A 22,317-nucleotide genomic window follows, 5' to 3' on the forward strand; every position below is an offset into this window, starting at 1 on the left:
ACTTGTTGGGAAGGGGACTGCAAATTTAGGTTTAATTTTGCCGATGGAACAATTTGCATAGCCATTCTCAAAGGGGTAACTTGAACTCTCACTATAAAAAACCTGAATGAAAATCAATTTTTAAAAATGTAAAAGGTAGTATGCAATGTAGTATTCAATTCAAGAAGGACAAAATGCTCACATTTTACTCATTTATTTAGCTCACATCACTATAATAGTTATATCTTTATAGTGATGTGAAATGTGAGTATTTTGTCTTCATTGACTTGAAGACTTGAGATATGCTTTCTTTTCAGTTTTTTGGGAATAAACTCACTGGATTTTGGGTTTAGCACTCCACTGAGAATCCCATTGTTGAAGCGCAGCCTCTTTTTCTCAACACAGTGAAAATGAGAAAACGTGTACCCAAAAGTCCCCCCTAAACTGGGAAGGCTTGTTCCCAGTAAATGTTTTGTTTCTTACACTTTCAAATGAAAGCTGTATATTTTTCTCTTGAAGAAAATGGACAGCCAGCCTATTAAATAACAATGAAACACCTAATGTGTTTAGATACACATCATAATAGGATTGTTGTGGAACTCAAAATAATGACTGCACTAGCATTAGTCTCTATAAAAATAAGAAACTAACGTATGTCAGGATTTGATTCCTTATTTCTCCATCTTTTTATTTGTTTGTTTTTTGCAATAAAATTGCAGGGCAAGTAAAAATATCATAAATAGTTGTGATGCTGTCATAGATTTAGAGCTTTATATCATGAATATTTAGCGTGGGGGCAACAACAGCTGATTGCTGCCGTTCAGCACAGCACTCAAGGATGTCTCCATGAGCCGCTCTCCTACTGGTCTCCCTGCTCAGTTAGCAGGAGCTAACACAGCACAACATAATGTCATCGCTCCTCGTCATATTTTGCCACTTAGGCCGAGCCGTTAATATCATAAAACTCCCCCCCTTTCCACGCTTAAGCTATCCTTTCCTAATAAAAGACAAAAAGTTGGGCAATATCAGCAGTGTGATGCTAGCAGCCCTTTTTGTGTGTGTGTGTGTGTGTGTGTGTGTGTGTGTGTGTGTGTGTGTGTGTGTGTGTGAGACTCTGTCCCAGACACAGAGCTCCAGTCCCGCAGCAGTAGTCCCATGATAAACAGGGGGGCTGAGCGTATCAATACGCTGCATGTGACTCTACCAACTGAACTACTGGGAGTTTCAATGAAATTAGATTTTACCTATTTTAAATAGTCAAGTTTCCGGTAAAGTTGCATCGACTGGATAAAATTGCAAGATCGGGCAGACTTCTCAGGGACTGACTGAATTTATGTTAACTGTCAAAATCGTAACATCTTGGAGGGACTTTCAAAGGATTTTTCTCAAATTCAGTTATGGCCTTTGGTTTTGGTGTGCCACCTCTAGGTGCTACCATTGGGCCACCCCTATGAAAAATTTCTGGACACGCCACTGCTCAGTTATTATTTTATCTTAAAGGGTCAAATGTCACATCTCAGTGTTTGGTCAGGGCTGGTGTTGGTCCCTCAGTGGATGATGTCGACAGTCGGTGTAGATCCTGAGCAACTGGAAGATAATTGCAAGGTTGTCTTTTCTTGGTCACAAAATAAGCGCACATACTGCCTAAACTATTTGAAGCTTCTTTGACCACATGACAAAAGACGCTAACAGATTGTATGTAAAAAGCTCTCTGAAACATTTTAATGTCTTTTTCTAACATATCTGAAATAGCGCTGTGAATAGAGGATTCAAAAAGACAGATGCTAAAGGACCCAGATGAGAGTGTGCAGGCAAAAGTTTTCACTTCAGCCTGAACTAGACCCATTGAAGAGAAAAAACATCTCTGACTCTTATCGTCTCTGCTTATCCTTGAGAGGACAGCGGCAAAAATGATACCTAACAATTCTGCTTGAATGACAGACACTTAAAAATGAGAGGCAGTCCTTGGCAAACGTTTCCTCTGTCCATTGTCTGCCTGTAGCTACTGTTAGACTTAGTTCAAACCCGTTGATAACAGTCGCTGCAGTTAAACAGGGATTTCAATGTAGCCTTTGTCTCCTACTGTGCATGCTTCATCCCTATCAGCAGCACGTTGCCGATACGGTATGTTTTATCTGTTTGGAGACAGACATGAGAACTGCCTCTAAACACACACACATTTCACCGTGTGTTGGTGAAACTTCCGCCGTGAGCTCTGAACGTTGCTCTCAGCTAAGGAGGGGGATCGCAGATATATATAAATCATTTGGTGCCATTCTAACATGTTTAAATGGCTGTCAGTGTTTCACGGCCCTCCTCGGGGAGAAAACACCCCTGATAGCGAGTTCCCGTCTCTGAGCTGACGTGTTGCCATGCTATATACAATGAGCTAGCAGGAGACCTACTGCTGCCACTGCTGCTCTCTCAGGAATGTTAGCAAGGAATGACAATGAGTGTGCACTCGGTGTGTGTGTGTGTGTGTGTGTGTGTGTGTGTGTGGTGCTGTTCCTCCTGGCTTTGTTTGTTGTGTTCAGTGATGCAGGCTGCTTTGTGTTCTCGCTCCCTATTTGTGTGTGTGTGTGTGTGTGTGTGTGTGTGTGTGTGTGTGTGTGTGTGTGTCCAGTAGTTTGTTGGCAGTTACACACTGCCCTCTAGTGTTAGCAGCTGTAAACAAGAGAAGAAAACTCAGATGACTGGTACTCTTCCATCTCTTTCTCTCTCTTTCTCTCTCTCTCTCTGTGTTAGTGGTCCATCAGGGGCAGCGGTGTGGGTCTTCCTTAAACTGAAATGAGTGGTGGGGAGGCGAGGGGGTTGTGTTGATGGGTTTGTGGTACTGTGCCAAGCTGTTATCTCCTTAGCCGGGTAGAAAATGATTTTATTAATTGCTTCATTTAACGCTCCCCGTGTCCCCCTCCTTCTTCCCCTCTCCTTCACATATAACACAAACAACAACACACAAACACACACACTCGCAGACGAGCTACTTTCAAACTCGCTCAGCGCACACCTCTGTGACAGTTGAAACGTTTTCTCTCTCTCCCGCTCTCTGCAGGGACCTGTAGAGAGAACAGTACGGCCATAAAGGCCATATGCTGGCCCATTCAGATGTAATAGCAGGAAGGCCCAGGGAGGCCCAGCCAGAGGAGCTATGCTCCATTATGGCACATTATAGAGAGGAACAAGAGAGGAGCACTCTGTGTGTGTGTGTGTGTGTGTGTGTGTGTGTGTGTGTGTGTGTGTGTGTGTGTGTGTGTGTGTGTGTGTGTGCGTTTGATGAGATTGTGTACTACCTACAATGCAGGGACAAAAAAGCGTTCACACAACCACCTTATGGGGACTCAGATCCCGTTTGGGGACAAACGCTGGTTCCACAAGATGAGCTATTTAATTTTAGGGTTAAGTCTGAGTTTCTGGTTAAAGTAGGTTTAAGATTTCAGTGAAGGGCACAGTGAGAGTTTGAGTTAAGCCATGTTTCTCCCAAGTGTTTTGGGTCCATTTCCCCTAAAACCATTTGTAACCTACAGACATGGACCTGAACCGTTGATCTATTTTGCGTTTCCATGGCAGACAGTATTCTTTAATTTAGGCGGAGTTGTTACCAGATGATAATCGCCACGTTGCTGCTCCATCCAGTTCTCGCTGTATTTCCTCTTTACCAGTGATACAAAAGAATGTCTGCACCTTGCTGATCGCTCAGAGGGGCTTTATGTGACGTTTCGAGAGCTCAGTGTGGGTGTGGGGGTGTGTGTGTGTGTGTGTGCGTTTGGGTGTTTGATGCGATTGGGTTTTACCTACAATGCAGCGACAAAAATGCATTCACAAAACCACCTTACAGGGACACAAATCCTGTTTGGGGATAAAAGATGGTCTCCACAACATATCAAATATTTAATCTTAGGGTGAAGTCTGAGTTTCTGGTTAAAGAAGGTTTAGGATTTGGTTGAGAGTTGGAATTGAGCCACATTGCTACCAAACACTTTTGGCATATTTCCCCTAGAAACCTTTGCAACCTGTGGACACGTACGTGAACCATAGATCTGTTTTACGTTTCCTTCACAGACAGTGCTGTTGTTGCTCTGTGTGTGTGTGTGTGTGTGTGTGTGTGTGTGTGTGTGAAATGAGATTGTGGTTTACCTACAAGAAGGGGACAAAAATGTCTTCACACAATAACCTTGTTTGGACTCAACTCCCATTTGGGGACAAAAGCTGGTGATCAGAAGAGCAACTATTGGATTTTAGGGTTAAGTTTTGATTACTGGTTAAAATAGGTCTAAGATTTGGTTAAGTTTACAGAAGCCCATTTTTAACCCAGAGATTGTGCTACAGGGCTGCTGTGAAGTCTCTTTTTTATACCTTCTTTCCATTTTTAAATAAAACCAAACAACAACTGCATCATTTTGCTCCAGAGTGTGATTGTAAATAGCATCTGGCATTGCAAAATCAAAAGATGCATGACATTTAACACAACAGTGCGGGCCTCTCATGTGACGTACAACATCCGTGTTGACAACATTTTCTAAACAACGGCATAACATCGCAATCACAATCATCTCATCTCGGAGGGTGAGGAGGTCATGAATGTCATTGTTTTCCCAATTTGTGGGCATTTACAGCTGCTGTTACTCTAACTGCTAACGCTGCTTTTCGAAACTCCCGTGGTGGGTCGCACACGAAACGTGCTGTCAAAATGTCACACCCATCCTGTCCATGATCCCATCCTGCTAGCTGTCCTGTTTATACTGATACTGTTTCAGTGCTGTTTCTACCTCCTGTGGAAGCTGTGACAGCGAGGCAGAATAATGATGCAATATTCCCACCCTGAGCACTCCTTGCAAAAGTGTCCTGTAAGAGTTGGCGTTAAGCTGCGAGAGTTAGAGTTAAGCTCACAATTGACAATTGAGTATTGTTTCTTTATTATCTAATCAGTGGATGACAGTGTTTCTAACTTCTCCTGTTAGTATCGGATCAGGTACCTCAACAGATTTGAAATTTAAAAAACGGGATAGAATAAAAAGGTTCTGTTGTTACCATCCACAACTTTTGACAGTGGAACTGCAAAAATAACCACTCTATCGTTTAACAAACTGAACTGAAACTGGTGAAAACGAGGCTTCAGGCAAGTAGTGGCAATAGTTACGGTTAGGATAAGGCTCCAGGAAATGACTGTAAGTCAATGCAGTGTCCTCCTAAGTGACTAAAACTAGCTTTTGTGTGTGTTTGAAGAGGAGAAGCAGTCTGCTACAGCTGGATCAGTGCAGCCAAACCCCGCAGGGGTGTCTTGTTAGACATACACACACACACCCACACACACTCACTCAGACGGGCACATCAACAACAATAACCTCTGAGGTCAGACAGAGCTAGCGCTGCATTAGCCCCAGTGTGAACCTGCTGAGAGACGGAGCGAGCCAGTACAGCTGGTGTTAACCACCCAAAACATACACACACTGAGTGGCAGAACAACCACAGTGGCACCGGTACAAACGTCATAACTGTGCCAGCACATCCAGAGTACACTGTATGTACAACTAAATAAACATTTCCAGATTGCTGAATAGATTATTGACCGGGTGCATGTTGTGTAGCTGGTTAATGAGTGGCTCTATTGAAGACTTGACTGCTTTTCAGATGAGCCGGTCTCACGACAACGAGATGAATAGAATCAATGCAGCAAGAAAAGTAAACTGCCACGTCTCAAAAGAGAAGGAAGCACCTGTCTCGAGAGCCCTGCCGCTGCTGCTGAGCTCAACATTTGTGCCTTTTTAGAAAGGGTTGTGAGTCCACGAATAAGGGCTTCTGCTCATGAGTAGTATTGTTTTCACGTGAATGTACAAGCTCATCTCTCCTGCCAATATCTGAGCTCTTATACCGTGTACCTGGCAGCGCAGCGGCACTGTATCTGCGCCTGTGGGAATGCACTTGTTTCAAGCTGTCAGTCAGGCATGTTTATTTTCCCACTGTAGCAGCGCCCACAGGTTCCTGGTGCTCGGCTCAGTCGGCACTCCACCGTGCCAGCCATGCCAACAGAGCACTCACACAGGGAGGGCGGCGCAGTGGGCAGGGTGGGAAAGTGAGGGAGCGACAGAGGGGGGAGGAAAGATTTAAAGGGAGTGTGTGCACAAGTGTTTGTGAGGCTGGAGGGATGCAGGTATTCGTGCAGCTGCTTCCTTTCAAAAAAATGCTGCACAAAGGTGAAGAGATGCACGAGTCTGGAAAGTTAGCTGTGCCAGTAAAAGTGTGCTTGTGATAAAATTATTAGTTGATTAATCAAAATTGGTAGACAGAAATTATGCCAACAAATACACTTATTTTTTGGCCTAACATTAGTATTGGACAATATGTAGCATGTTGACTGCTGTCAGCTTATTAGGCAAACAAGATAACAGATAGCAGTGGACTATAAAGCAGGGCTCAGGAGTTACAGTATACCATCGTCAACAGAAAATGTATTTGGGAAGGACAGATATCTTACACGGGCTGCCTTCAGGACGCAATAATGCAGTAAACTTACTACTGACACGTCAGGGGGCGCACCCTGTTTTTTCCCTCATAAGGCGACATTATGAATAACAAATTCAAGTTGAAATCGTTAACCTGAGCTCTTAGCAGCCGGTGACCTGAGCTAACACCTAACAGAGGTTGCATCTTGATGCATTCAAGCTTTTTTCAGTAAAAATGAGAATTAGGGGAAGGTAGATTATAATTGTCATGTCATGTTCAAGTGTAATCTCATAAAATGTAGTTTTTGGTGTAAAAAATAGATAAATTCCAGTGTTTAAAGGTTTTTTTTTTAATGTTTTACAGCCATATAAAATAGTTATCAAAGAGGGAACTATAATGTCATTTATAGTAAAAAGGCTTTTAAAGCAGTTATTTTTGAAAGACTCATGGGAAGGTTATATTAAAGGTTGTTTCATAAACGTGTACGATTGATCTTGTGCTCATTCATAAGTAGTGTATGAAAGGACTGAATGACTTTGAAATAGTTTAGTTTTTATAAGTTTTTTTTTGTTTCTCTGGCACAAAGTGCGTAGTAAATCACAACAAAACAAAACATAATTTTTAAAGATGTTATAGTTACGTAATTATGATATGGGTTTGGTGATTTATAAGGACAGAATAATAGGTATTTACAGGTTTCAGCTTGTCAAATGTGAGGTGTTTTGTTTGTATGTTTATTTATTTATTTCTATTTAAAACCATTGTGAAGTTAATATATTTGATTTGGGGTCTGTTCATGTTCAGTTAGCAATTTGAAAGCTGTGAATGCATTTATTATTATTAATATTATTATCATTATCATTATCATTATCATTATTATCATTATCATTATCATTATCATTATTATTATTATTATTTCATTGGTGAACAATGACTCAGAAAATAATCACTGGATTAATCAAGTCTAGTCAATTTATTTATAAAGAAATAAAAATAGAAATGTTTAATCAGTGTAGGAACAAATAAATAAATTTCAGCCTCGATGTGAACATGCATCTATTTCTGCTTATTAATACAAAGAAGAGAGTTTAAAGTTATGTAAATATGTCTGTTTGTGTGTGCGCATGTGTCTGTCTCAGGTTATATTGCACACGGGTAATCCCCTAATCCTTTATCTTTCCACTGTGATGTTAGACACACACCTGTTGAAGTAACACCCCTCAGCAGCCCCCTTCAATACACATACTGTACACACATATTTGAGCCGGCACACACTCCGCACCTGAGAGAAGAAGATCCTGCTTTCACCTGTGAAAAAAAAGAAAAAGGGTGATCTCATATTCGCACTCATCACCGCTCAGTTTCGCCGCTCACACACACATACACACACACACACACACCTGTAATGTTACCTGATAGCAGAGTGCTTGACGGAGGCTCTGGCAGACTCGTAGATAAGCCAGGTCTGGCAGTGGGTGGTCCTCCTTCTCTGTATTGATGTTCAGGTAGTAACAGCTCTCTGTTGGAGGAGCTGCTGCTGGAGTCAAATGAGGTAACTGTAGGACGATACAACAAGGTGAAAGTTCACTCAGTCCTCCAATAGTGTATTCACTTTGATGTGTTTAACTCCGTGTTTATCGGTGAGAGATTAACTGGAGAAACAGTTCATTCCCTCTCTGAATACAAACTGAAACTGCAGTTCACATACCAGTAATTGAGCATTCAATCCAGTGTGGATTTAAGAGACCGAATCATTTCAGTTATTTTCAACCTGGGACTCATTTTTCTATGGTTCGCCATAATGATGTTTGATTGGGTTCAAATATTTGGCACTTCTCTCGAGAGTGAAAGTGAGCACCAAAATTAAGCTTGCTTTGGCCCTTGACTGTGCATTGGACAGCAGCGACTCTGTCAAACTGGATCAAGCATTATCGTAGCAAAAAACTGGAAAAATAAGACCGTGTTTGAAAATACCCTGAATTATCCTTTGGCAAAACAAGATGATTGTAATTGTCCACCTCATGAATTGATCTGACCTCGCACGGGCAATTAAGAATTCCTATGCACAAAAATCAATGGGCCCTCTCTAAATGTCAGTGACAAATCTGATTACATGCATTCCTCGTTGATGTAACATATCATAGCCGTGCTGTTATGATACATACTTAAATTAGACATGTTGTAATTACTCTCTGGTTGTCATGGCAATTAAAGCCGCTCTAAGTGATCTTGACCACAAGAGTTTGGTCTCCAGCCGTCTGATTAAGTCAGATATTAACAGGCTTTTTAGTTTTAGTTTGGTTTACCAACTCCACCATCATGCCTGGCAGGTTTCATACAACGGCTGGGCCAATGGATGATGACTTTTCTTTCATTCACTAACAACATTATATACACGAGGGGTCGACAGATTATCGGCCTGGCCAATTATCAGGGCCGATATTTGGCATTTTGCCATTAACCTGTATCTGCATTTTTTTTTTTTAGTGATCGCCGATAAAATTAAATAATTAGAAAGTGGAAAGTGTAAGCATGGGGAGAACTTTTACTTTACTAGGGAGATACTTTTATTTATTCTTTTTTATTTTTAATTGAATTTCACCTGACTTCATGAAAAAAGTTGCTGGGAACTTGTTGAAAGTTTTTGATTACAGTAACATTTAATATTTACATTCTAAATATTGACAGAAAGATTTTCATGTTTTATTGTTAATTCATATCAGTTCCAAATATTGGTTATAAGTTTCAGTAACTACTAAGAATCGCTATCTATCGGCCATGAAAAACCAATATCGGTTGACCCCTAAGCTGCATTTTTGGAAATTTATTAATACTTTGGCCTACAGAAACATTACCTTTACACCTTATCTGTCTCTGTCTTTCAGACACACAGGAGAGTATGACAGCACTCAGGCCTAATTGTCTTTGTCCTTGTTTCAGTCCTTACTAGTAGGTTTAATTGTGCTACTATAATGCATAAAATTGGCAGTTTTTGGGTTCGGTCATATGCCAATTCGGCAGACAATGCCCAACCTATTTCATACCATAACTACCTTGTCTGGGCTCAAGTGCTTGTAGCGTGTTTCATTGTTTCATATGTCGGGCTTGATGAACATTGTCAAGTTTCAATTGCTCAGACCAGAAAGAAAACCAAAACAGAGCAGTAAGAGCCCTTCGTGTGGTGTTGATTCTCAGTGGGATTTGTAGCACAATTTCAGCAACCATCTCAACCACCTCACATGACATTCAAGTCATTTGATTCAGTTACATTGTCAGGAACATTTCAGGTTTAAAATGTTGAACATGTGTGAATGTACATTATAATCAGTATATTAGGATTTCTCATGCCTGTAACAAGTGAATGTCCCCAGTGTGGGATTAATAAAGTTTGTCTCATCATAATCAGCTGTGGAAAAATGTTACTGGAACATACACAATATTCAAACTCTATTTATTTTTAGTTGTTGTTGGGGTTTTTTTTTCAGTTTACATGAGATATGAAAATAGGGTGAATTGAACATTTAATTTTAACTTTTTTCAAATGGTCTGATCACACCCCTTAAAAAAACTAATAATTAATATAAAAATTCTCATATCTGTACCACTTGTTCTACTTTTTTGCTGGAAAAAAATAGCTGCTATGAAAACTGGTGACAGGGTACTTGGTATGAACTTTGAGTATGTATGTTTGTTTCTTGTTTGTGTTTTGCTTGAGCATCACAAACAAATTTCAAAATTGCTTTTACTTCTATTGGTTTATTGCTTTCGAAGCAAAAATCTCATTTTGAATGGATATCTTTAACCTTTAAGCAAATTAACCTCAGATTTTAAGATACTCACCTGCATGGCTCAATAAAACCAGAGAAAAGTGAGAAAATATGTTTATTTGGAATTTGGGTGAAGCGACCCTTTAAATGTTATATTACATCACCATTTCTTCAATAATATCAGTGTTCACTGATACAATACAGAATGCCAATTTGTTAAAAATCTTCTTTTTCCTCCTCAAACAGGTTTGAATATATAATTGTAGCATTTTATTAAAATCTTGTTGATTTTTCTTCCTCAGGGTCCTCCAGGATCTCAGCCTTCCCCTCACACGCAGCCTCCCCCACACAACCCCAGTAATCCCATGATGGGACCTCACGGACAGGTAAGACGGAAACATTTACACCTCTCCCTTAGTTGCTGTGTTGTAAGCCTACTCTCACTCATTTGTTCACTTGTTCACTCTCTCACTTGTTCACTTGCTCACACAACCACAGTGTACAAACAGCACAGAGGTCCCTTGTTGTGCTAGCAGACAGGACAGGCAGCATCCACGATGGTGGGTTGGATGAATAATTTAGCTGTGTTGGCCCAGCTGTAAGGAGCGGAGGTGCATCTGGAGGGCCTTCTCTCTCCCTCAGCCCAGCACTCACCATCCCATAGTCCATCAATAGACCATTAATATTGCAGCACAGCCTGACACGGTGCAGCTCTTCGTGCACAAACCCATCACAACATGGTCAAGGGAGGAGAAGAGAGGAGGAAGGAGGGAGGAGGGTTAAAAAGAAAACAGTAGTAAGTCAGTCCTCGCCTCAAGGGCTAACTGGGATTATATAATTTGTCCTCCACTTGCTCCAAACACACACACATACACCAACACACAAAACATACAGTACATAATTACCATTGAAAGCCAGTCTCCTGTTGTATTTGTGTTGTCTGTGCTTATCTCTGAGCAAAAGCGATGATATGAATATTATTTTGCTGCTCATGCTCCGTGACCAAAACACACAAGTCTCACCCAATCGGCATTCAAATCAGCATGTTTCCCCTTGATACTAAAATAGTTGGATTAATTCTTATCATCTGAAATATGGCTCACTGGATGTGGGTATTTGTAGTTGCAGCAGCAGCAGCAGCAGCAGCGTTTTCTCATAGGTGATTCTGAGAACCATCTGTCTGGGGTGCTTTACATTATTCACCACGCTGGCTCTGTGTATGTGTGTGTTTCGGCCAGCCAGCTCTTGTCCCCTCTCTGCTGAAACATCTGTGTGGATGGTGTCTTCACTTTCTGTTATGAATCACACTATCCAAGATGCGTTTTGTAGCGTTGGTGTTTGGTGATACAGACGCGATGAGAACAAAGTCCAGCACACGTGCAGCTGCGCAGAACAGGCGAATGTTAAGATGTAGTACACCTCTTCCGCTCGTACGGCTTCATCCCGCCATCATGTTCCTGTTGTTTTCTGCTCCAACTCCTTCTCTCTCTCATATTGTCCTTCCAGTCTAAGTTCCTATCCTGCATGTTTTCTGCCTCTCTCTTATCTGTCCTCCTTTACCTTTATCCTAATGGATTTTACCACCTGAGGTCTTACTTTACAAAACTTAACGACAAGCCCCTCCTTTTTGGTAAATGTAACAAAACTACTACACAACATTATTCCTCAACACAATAGCTCCCCCTGCTGACCTGCAGTGAAAACACCTTGAAATTGTGAAGGTTGGATGCAGTCAGACTTACTGATTTACGCATGTGCCCTGTTTGTTACCTACAAGTTTGTTTGTAATCTGAGGTGTCTAATCTGTTTAGTGTGGAAACATTTCTTCTTCTGAAGAGCAGATTTTTTGCAGATATATTAAGGGAGGTGACGTTTAATTTAGGGGATTGTAATGATATTATCATTATATCAGGGTTATTAGAATTCTGTAGAGATCTGAGCTTAATTAGTTCAACAACATCTCTTAAAGGTCCAGTGTGTAACATTTAGTGGCATCTGGGGGTGAGATTGCAAAACAGAAACCACTCCTGTTTGCCAAGTGTTGGAGAACAGGAGGCGGGTTTCCATTACAGATTTGCGCATAATTGAAGCGATATTTTTTAAATTCCAATGAAAGACAATTGCCCGATGGCAGCGTTTCAGTTGAGTGATGTTGTGCGACATCTCCTGTCACGGTAATATTCCAAGAAGCATGGCGATGGATGTTGAAAACATTAGCAGGTTTATTTCTATTGCAGCCACCGCACTAGCCGTCATTATTATTTCCAATTGAAGGCGATATAGGCATGTTATGCGAACAATAATGGAAAGGCAAATCCCTTATACGTGGGAGCAGCCACATGTGAGAGATTTCTGGGAGGTGATAGAGGAATTGTGGATTCAAAGCTTCAAAGAGTTATGCGATACAATAACACCTCTTGTAGCGCCTGCTGCATCATGCCCGAGAGAGCCAGTTTCAACTGACAAGTGCATAGCCATCACATTGTGTGACCTATAAAAGCAAAAAAAAGTGTCTCCATTGGTGCCTCCATTGCAGTTTTGCGAAATATGGCAAGCGTAAAAACTTTTTTATGATAAATGGGATTTCTTTTTTAAATTGACATGTTTCCTTTATGTGTATTTTATATGTGCAGTTTGAGGTTCACTGGAAAACCCGCCTTATGAAAACCCAAATGATCCTATCCAGAGCCAGTGTTTAGTTTGTCTGTTCTGAGCTACCGTAGAGACAACATGGAGGAGTCAGTGAAAGAGGACTCACCACATATGTAGATATAAATGGTTTATTCCAAAGGAACAGAAACACAGTGATTCTTATTTTCAGGTGAACATTAACTAATGAAAACGGTTATGAAATGATATACCATTTCTGCCAATAGACGCACCTAATTCCTACACACCGGACCTTTAAAAGATGAGAAAAGTAAAGACAAAATGAACAAAAAAATGAACACAATAGATTTATGGGTGTGCAGGTGTTGAGCTTGAATTTGATTTGACATTCACTGAGCTGATAACGACTATGGCACACATGGACATGTACAGTGTGGTTGTATGTGTTGTTTATAATCTATACATTGCTTCATCTTGATTCATGTCTTTTGAATTCTGTTAGATTACCTCTGCTGAATTCATTTTTCAAACCTTTCTACAAATACATATACTCAATATAATGTTGGAAGCATCTGACTCTAATTTTTTTCTTTTTTTTTTCACTTGAGATTAGCTAATTTTGTGGAGTACAGCATCCTGATGAATTCTCCATAATATCCCTCTTTTGAGAAAATCCTAACATTATCAATTTGCTTATTGAAGTCATAGATTTTGAGATGCTGTCTCTATAAATTACTAGACCCTATATTTCAGGATAGGCCAATAAAAGGCACACTCTATTAGAGATGCAACTATTATGGCCTGTGCCTACATAGCATTTCCTTTGGCAGAATAGCAGTGTCCGGGTGCTGGGGAGCGCTTCATTTAAAAAATAAGAAATAAAAAAAAGCTTCTTGTGTTTTTTTTAATGACGCACTACGCGTGGATTTTGCTTCTGTGACAACAGTATATTGACATGAATGTTAATGAGGTAGCTAAAGTAAAGCTGCATTAACAGAAGACTGACTACACAGTAAACAAGCTTACAACGGGAACACTCAGCAGCACTCAGCGTCCAGCTAATCTGCTCCCACAGCTGGGCTTTCTGTCTTTTACTGACTGATGTATCATACAGTCAGGAATAGACAGTAGCTACAAGAGTGACAATACCAGCACCTTTTAAAAAGTTCTGAGATTTTCTAGTTTTTGCTCAAAAAAGCCAGAGTGATCTAAAAACATAAGACACTGGGTGTGATGCTTTTTCTCTAAGCAGCCCCATGTGGCCACATACACTCTTTTCATGTTGGAATAAAAAAAGACCCTGGCGTTCAGAAAAGAGAATTTGTCGATTAATCAATTAATGGATTGTCAGAAAATGAATTGGTAATAATTTTAGGACATTTTTAAGCCAAAAAGCCAAACATTGACTGGTTTCATGCTTTTTACATGTGAGAATTTGATGCTTTTATTTGTCATACATGACGATGAAGTAAACAGCTTTTGATTTTTGGACTGTTGGTCAGAAAAAATAAACCCCTTGAAGACATCACCTTGAGCTCTATGAAATTACACAGACCATTTTTCACTATTTTCTGACATTTTATTGACAATTCAGCAAATAATGGGCAGATTAATCTGTAAAAATAATCATTAGTCACAGCCCTACACTCTATCTTGGAGTGTTAAATTTGGGCTTGAGTAAAATGAGGTCATGGTCAAACTTATTTGTGATATTTCAAGGCCCATCTATCAAGAATTTTAACAAGCATTCTGGTCCTGATCATCCTGAAATAACATAATTATTGTCCTTCTCATGTCCTTCCTGCAGCCGTTCATGTCTCCACGGTACCCAGGTGGCCCAAGGCCCGCCCTCCGTATGCCAAATCAGCCTCCTGGGAGCATCCCCGGGTCACAGCCTCTCCTACCAAACAGCCTGGACCCCACCAGACCACAAGGTATCGACAAACATGTGGCGTTATTTCACTTTCACACTTTGCGGAGTCATATTGGCTCCTGACCTAGAACAATTTTCTCCTCATTTATGGAATTATCATTGATCCAAACTGCGCTGCCACTCTAACAAGCTGCATTCTCTGCGTCTCACCACAGGACATCCAAACATGGGAGGTCCAATGAGAATGAATCCCCCTCGAGGCATGGGAGGCATGGGCCCACAGGTAGTGATATTACTCATACTAAACACAAAGGATCGTGTTGATGAAATCATGAATGTGGATGGTATCCTTCAGCACTAGCTGCCCACTGCACTCCCACTCTGCAGCTGCCACACAGCCAGATTTGGTGCTTGGATCCTCAGTTTATGAACCAATGTTTGGATGCCCTTCATTAAAGGCTACGATAAAAACGGCCATAATGTCAAACTGGCCGCCTATAAACTGCATGCAGATAAAACTTTGCTGAAGAGAAATGTTAGTTCTGCCAGCCTCTTAACTTTGCCTTTAAATGTCAGGAGCGCTCCGATGATTAGCTTGGCTCTAACCAGAGCTCACCCACTGCCAACTCCAGTTCTACATGTTAAATCCTACTTGTCGACTCCCACCTAGGGAGACAAACAGAGGCGGAATACTCAGACTGCCCCGAGCGAGTCGCCACCAACACATTTTGACCAAAAATGGTGCCAGTTTTTGGCACTGTCGGTTTTTCTTTTATCGCTTTAATTTCGGTCAGTGTAATACATAAGATGCTTAAACAACAGTGTCCTTTTGAATTACCGTTACCAGACAGCTGCTTCATTCTGCACCCAACTACCTCCCGATCCAACATCACCTCACACAAAGACACACACACACACACACACACACACACACACACACACACACACACACTCTCTCTCTCCCTGTGCCCCTCGGCCCCTCTCTGTGCCACCCTGGCTCGGTGACTTTGGCAGTGAGCGTACCAGCAGCTGGTGTGGCATCTGCTCGACAAGTGTAATCGTCTGCTGAACAAAACTCTTCCTCTGAGTGGAGCTGCTCTCTGGCCTGCCCCCCTACTCTCTCGCTCTCTCTATGTCTGTCTCACACACACACATAAATACACAAGTATGCACGTGTAGCGCCAGCCAAACCCGCCTGCTGGGCAGCCATGAAAACATACACGCAAACACACAGAGGGGAGCGTGGACACATACACGGAGACACACAACATACAGACGTACACAAACGCACTCACACACACACAGCTGTCCGCTTTCACACTCAGCCCATACATCACATAATTAAACACTAGTTAGGGGGAGACATGATGGTCGCTGACCTTCATTAAGATTCAAACCTTTAGACGGAGCAGGTGTGAGACACTGACTGTGTGCTCCTCTCTTTGTGCAGAACTACGGCGGAGGGATGAGGCCTCCTCCAAACTCGATGGGGCCAGGGATGCCAGGAATGAACATGTTAGTAGATTTGAAAAGAAGTTTTTTTAATGTTTGTGAATTTTGAATTTATTTTTGTTGTTTTTACCGCTGTTGCTAGCAGTTATTAGAACCGTTTTCTCAGTCAGTTGCTAAGATGTGGGGACATGGCAAAAATCCCTCACTGCATTAAAAAAAAAATGTGTGTACGCAGAACTACAGCGATATGTCAAACATGATCCGTAAACTTGCTGCAGTGTTTCTTTTTGTTCTGCCCTCCAAAAACTTCTTGTTTCTGCTCTTTTTGAACTAATTTGTCCCCAGATCTCAGCATAATGTAGGTAAGAAAAGAGAGAAACTATCACCAACGGGTTGTGAAAATCAATAATATTCTATAATCTACAAAAATATCAGTATGCTGAAATGACTGATTCTATTACAGTTTACTGTTATTACTCCTGGTTTACTTACAATCATCTTTAAACATAAAAACAGCCCCAAAATAGACTCCATGTGAATATATGGTAATTTTAGTGTGTATTGAGCCAGCATATTTTCACAACTAACTGGGTGAATTAACCAAACTAGTGGCGATTCTTGCAACAGTGGGAAGATGAACCAAGACAGTTTTAAATTGTTTTTGTCGACTTTGAATTAAGTGTTTTCTAACGATAAAATTACGTCAGGTTGAAAAATACCAAAGTTACCCTTGTAAGGGGAACACACAAGCTGCTCTCTCTCAAAACCCCAAACTTGTGATGTCATTGGATGTCAAGTCTGGAGCTTTTCAATAGATGATGACTAGGAGCCTGATTTTGTGGTTCCATCGATTTTTACTTTTTCATTTTTCAAATGAGCTCTATTCTTTTGTATTTTTCTAAGATGTGAAACTGTACCAATATACCCAGATCACTCCCCTGGATGCTCTCTGTGTCATCTATAACATCTTTCACCATGCATTGTCTGTGGAGCAGCTCTACATTTTATACCCTATAACATCACAGATTTGAGTTTTAGCACTGTAGTTTTTAGATTTGAAAAAAGTTACTAATGTTTACTAATATTTTTTGGACTGTCTTAGACCATAGCAAAAACATGTATGAATTTTGAAAATAGGCGTAGTTCCCCTTTAAAGTGATATGTTACTGCTCTTACATAATACATTTTGTCATGTAAATTCACCCGTGTTGCTAAGAATTATATGTGCAAATCAGCTAATAGCCTGTATATATGCAGTAAAGAAATCAATAAGTACAAATCATTACACCTGACATGTTGTGACAAGCATCCCCTGTGGCACATGCGACTTTATTGTTTACCACAAATGTATTTCTTCTAATAAATGTCTTCATCTTCCCCTCTGTTTTCCTCTCCAGGGGTCCTGGTGGAAGAGGTCCATGGCCGAACCCCAACACCAACTCAGTGAGTCACACTCTCTTACATCTTCATCTTCTACATGACTGAGTGTGTTTACAATAGCTGTGCCTCATGTTTTGTTTCACCCCGGGTCTATTCTCTCCACAGATAGCTTATTCATCTTCATCTCCAGGCAACTATGTGGTAAGTGTCCCGTCATGGACTCGTGTTCGACCACGGGCCATAAATTACCTGTCGTGCAGTGATATCCAACAGGCACGCTGCCATCCAAATGCACTCAGCGCTCATTTCTCTTTTTCCTCTCGCTTCTTTTGCCCCTCAGGGCCCTCCAGGGGGAGGCGGCCCGCCAGGAACTCCCATCATGCCTAGCCCCGGAGGTGAGTTATACACTTCAGTTTCCCTTCTGATTTCTACTTTCATCCTGCGTTCACTGAACAAGGGCTCTGTCTAAGAAACATCAAACCTGTTCTCTGTCAGATACACATCTCTCTTAGGGAGAGACAGGCAGTGATAGCACTCTAAATACTTAAGGAATTGAGCTTTTAGGAGTAATTTTACAACATTGAAAAATGGAAAAAATACTCCACTCAGCCCAATTTGAATGTAATGTGACACATGTATGCAGGGGCGTTGCAGCCAATTCTTGGTCTAGTGCATAAGCGGTCTGTGTGGCCCCCCCACCCCCACCCTCTATCTCTTGATCCAGCCTCTTTCACATACGTTTTGAATTGGTTATTTTTTTCGTTATGAAATCCAAACCAGGGGTTTACTGACAGACATCTACAGCAGTGATCCTTATTTTACAGCCCGTGGGCCAAATTTGGCCCCCAATAGGGTGCAGGTTGGCCGCCTTACCGTTTTCTAAAAAATAAAGTGATTCACACTGGGAATTGTTTTTGTACTTTTAGACTCATAAGGGGCCAGTGTGCAGAAAACAGCACCAAAGATAGCTTGTTTATCAAAAAAAGTGCCAGCGGAGGATCCTTCACATCCTCCGACAGAGGTCCGAGCTAAGCCCCTAATGTCCTAAAATCCTAGGAATGTCTTCAAATCCTAGAAACATGTGCCTGGCTGCTGCCACTGGCCCCTTGCCTCCTGTGATTTTGCAAAAGTGGGTAACAAGCAAAGTAAGCTAAGTATCCCTGTCATACTGTATGTAATACACTGACTATGGATAAGTGCCCCATACAACCCCACTTTAATTCCAAACTGTCCCTTTAAGGGGTGAAAGGAGCCTCAGAGCATTTCCACTATTTTTATATTATTCATTCATTTATTTATGAGATTATTTGTTTGTTTTTATACAAATTTCAATCTTTCAACTGATTTATTCAGCCAGTTTAATTTAGTTATGGCACAACTTACTAATTTAATAAAATAAAATACAAACAAAACCAAACTTTTCATTCCAAACTTTTCAAGGGACCCTTTTGATTGGGATTTGGGGGTAATCCCATTTTTTTCCCCTGCATGCACGATAGAGATTTAGGTTGGATATCACATTTGTTGCCAGTCTGGGCACACTCTGGAAAATATTCAAGTGCTGTTAGCTGTTTTTTCTCATCGTGGAGACAGTTTTATAAAAAGGAAACACAGGCCTGTCAGTCTGCAATCAAACAAGTGATCCATCTCAGCTTTGACCCATCAATCTAGTGTCTCTGTGGAGGATTAGCTGAGAACAAAACACTGTGGGCTGATATCCTGTGGATGTTCTGTTTCTGTTGGCCTGCGGAGAGCTTCTTTTTGTGTCCACTATTTATTATTTATATACATACCTCTATTGTGATACGTTGCCGGGGCAACCTTTTGCACAAAATGCTCCTGCTCACACGTACACCGGGAGGGGAAACATATTTCCACTGCAGTCGCCAAGTCTGTGCGCACACACTCTTCCACACAAACCTCCCACAAAAATGCACACCTCCCACTCAGCGTTGCCCCCCTCCTCCAGTCACGACAGCTCGATTCAGGGACACTAACAGGCAAGATCTCTCCACCACTTTGCACATACTGTATCCATCTCCTCCCCTGTCTTTTAATCCGTTATTCTTATTTTCCTGCTTTTCACAGTCTTCCACTCACAACTTTCTGCCTGCAATGTCAGATCAAGGTCACCTCATCCTTCTCAATCTTTTCAGGACACACAGACACACGAGGAGCCACACAGCATGTACTGGTTGTTGCTAAGTTGCCATGTATCCGTATAATAACTAATCTCCTGATTGCAGGAATAAGGAATGATGGGTTTCTTTTATAGTACATGGCTGGCAGCAGTGTGTGGATTGGTTGACAGACAGATTCACTGACATTATGTACTGGCACTTAAAGTAACATACTGGTGGTCTTTGTCCTGTGCAGCAGAAATAAGAACATGTCTCGGTTGTAGCTGAATGTATCGCACAAATGGCAGAATTAAACTGAAAAAATGTCAAGTACAGTGAGAGACAGTGCCACTCCAGTTGCTTCTGTGCATCGTTATCTTCCATTTGTAACCCCATTCCATACCCCGGACCCTCCTTGTTTTTTGACATTTTTTGGAAAAAATAGATATTAAAACAGACAACAGTGCTGGGGCTTAACTGCAAGTATTTCTGTGAGTCTGGGACAGTGGACGGCAGCCTTCAGCTCCTTTAGCCCCTCTCCAGTGGCTCTCTGTGGTTTTGACAGAAAAAGAGTTGATGGATATGATTTTAAAAAAAAAACATTTTAATTTGAATTTATCATTGGTGTAGGCCTAAAGTGATTCTTAACACTCTCCAATTATAAAAACCAGGGGCTATATAAAGACGAATGATGTGTCTCCTCGTCCTTCCACTCTGCAAAACAGAGGTCAAAATATCCCGGATATGGCTGCTGCCATTTTGCACTGCTGACGTCATTTGGAGCAAGAGTCGGTGCCGTAGTGATCTCTGCAGAATCAAGTTCTCGCCTTTAACAATCAATGTTTTTTTTACAAACTTGACATGTTTACAAGTCACAAGTCCATGGTCCATCAAGAATGGACCCATTTTAGACTGCAACCCACCAGTTTTGACCACTAATTTAGACTACAAAGGGTATTACCGTCATTGGCATGCTCAAATATACTTTGTGGCTCCAGACAGATTTTTACTTCATTATTTTTGGTCAAAATTGCTCTTTTTATAGTATTTTTTTCCGAGACATAAACAAACTGCTTTACCATTTTCTGATTTGAAATATCTGTTTGCTCTTTATTCATAGACTCAACAAACTCAAGTGAAAACATCTACACAATGATGAACCCTATCGGCCCGGGAGGAAACAGACCTAATGTAAGAAATGTTGTTTTGTCTTATTCAGAATCACAATTTGTAAAATAAAATAAAATTTAAAAAATCTGTCTAATCTACTCCTCTGCCTTGCTACCCAGGCGCATGGAAAGAGCAAGATAAATGACCTTTGTAAATGTGTTTTTAGTTCCCAATGGGACCGGGTCCTGACGGGCCCATGGGTGGAATGGGTGCTATGGAGCAGCATCATATGAACGGATCACTAGGTGAGTATTTAGAGATGGCGTACAGTGAATGCAGCATGTATACGTTTCTCCTGAGTGTATTCAGTGAAACCTGTTACTCTCCATGGACAATGGTCTTCAGTAGTGAGATTGTGCCCCCTCATGGCCGGTAGAGGAAGTGTTCTCCCTCCTCCTGTTATTGATCAAAGCTAAAACAGATTAGCGGGGCAGTGAGTAGGCCAATTGATCCTGTAGATGGGTGAGACGTGATCAGTGGAGCCAGTGAGTTGGTGCTCATCTGTATCTGAAACAAATAGCTTAATTAAAGGCCATTACCTGTGAGAGGGCAGGTTGTTCCTATTTGCACTGGATATCCTGAACTCATGTTGAATTAGTAGCAGGGACGCTGAGGATCAGTTAACAGTTACCTCATGGTGATTCTCCTTTTTCCATTTCTGATCACAGGCTCTGGTGACATGGATGGGTTGCCAAAGGTAAGACTGGATGACTGTCTGTCTATCTGTTTGTCTGTTTGTTTGCTTTTATTCTTACTAATTTTTCTTTTAATCCATGTTATAGAATTCTCCCAACAACATGGCAGGCATGAACAATCCTCCCGGCACTCCGCGGGACGACGGCGAGATGGCAGGCAACTTTTTAAACCCATTCCAAAGTGAAAGTGTGAGTACAAAAGAAAACATCATAACCCCTTACAGGTATAGTTCAGCCCCAAAATAAAAAAAAATACATGTTTTTGCTCTTACCTGTAGTGCTGTTTATCAGTCTAGGTTGTTTTGGTGAGTTGCAGAGTAGTGGAGATATCTGTCTTTCTTCTCTCCAGTAAAATTTAACTAGATGTCACTCAGCTTGTGGTGCTCAAATCACCAAAACAATACATTTGAAAAACTCAACAGCAATGTCTCTCTCCAGAAACCATAACCCAGATACTCAAGATAATCCACAGACCCCGTTGTGAGCAGTTTCATGAAGGAACTATTTTCTTTCTACCGAACTACACCCACCAACTGATCACTGAGCTAGCTAATGTTACAGCTCAGCTGAGGAGCACGGCATCGTTAATGAGTAGATGCACGCTTCCTTCTGCGTGGTGATGAGGTTGACAGGTGTAGTTTGGCAGAGAGAAATAGTTCCCACATGAAACTGCTCACAAAAAGGTCTGCGGATTATCATTAGTAACCGGGTCATGCTTTCTGGAAAGAGATATTGCTGTTGAGTCTTTCAGTTTATTTTACTTTTTGGCACTTTGAGCACCACAAGTTCCATTGTATGTGAGAGAAAGCAGACATCTCTACGACCAATAT

General features: G+C 41.2%; 1 protein-coding gene across 2 annotated transcripts in view; it reads left to right on the top strand.

The window, feature by feature from the left end:
* The window catches only part of ssbp4 (single stranded DNA binding protein 4), a 112,128-nt gene that overhangs the window by 85,985 nt on the left and 3,826 nt on the right, over positions 1-22,317 (top strand). For both annotated transcript variants that reach the window (XM_042481907.2, XM_042481914.2), the window contains exons 6-16: positions 10,490-10,573; positions 14,605-14,731; positions 14,886-14,953; positions 16,121-16,185; positions 17,520-17,565; positions 17,668-17,703; positions 17,843-17,897; positions 20,743-20,813; positions 20,959-21,037; positions 21,461-21,489; positions 21,575-21,676. In XM_042481907.2, coding sequence (XP_042337841.1) covers positions 10,490-10,573; positions 14,605-14,731; positions 14,886-14,953; positions 16,121-16,185; positions 17,520-17,565; positions 17,668-17,703; positions 17,843-17,897; positions 20,743-20,813; positions 20,959-21,037; positions 21,461-21,489; positions 21,575-21,676 — 762 coding nt within the window. The remainder of the gene's footprint in view (positions 1-10,489; positions 10,574-14,604; positions 14,732-14,885; positions 14,954-16,120; positions 16,186-17,519; positions 17,566-17,667; positions 17,704-17,842; positions 17,898-20,742; positions 20,814-20,958; positions 21,038-21,460; positions 21,490-21,574; positions 21,677-22,317) is intronic.

Source organism: Plectropomus leopardus, chromosome 5 (genome assembly GCF_026936395.1).
Source record: "Plectropomus leopardus strain MGB_pleo_1.0 chromosome 5, ASM2693639v1, whole genome shotgun sequence".
In the NCBI taxonomy this organism is placed as follows: Eukaryota; Metazoa; Chordata; class Actinopteri; order Perciformes; family Serranidae; genus Plectropomus; species Plectropomus leopardus.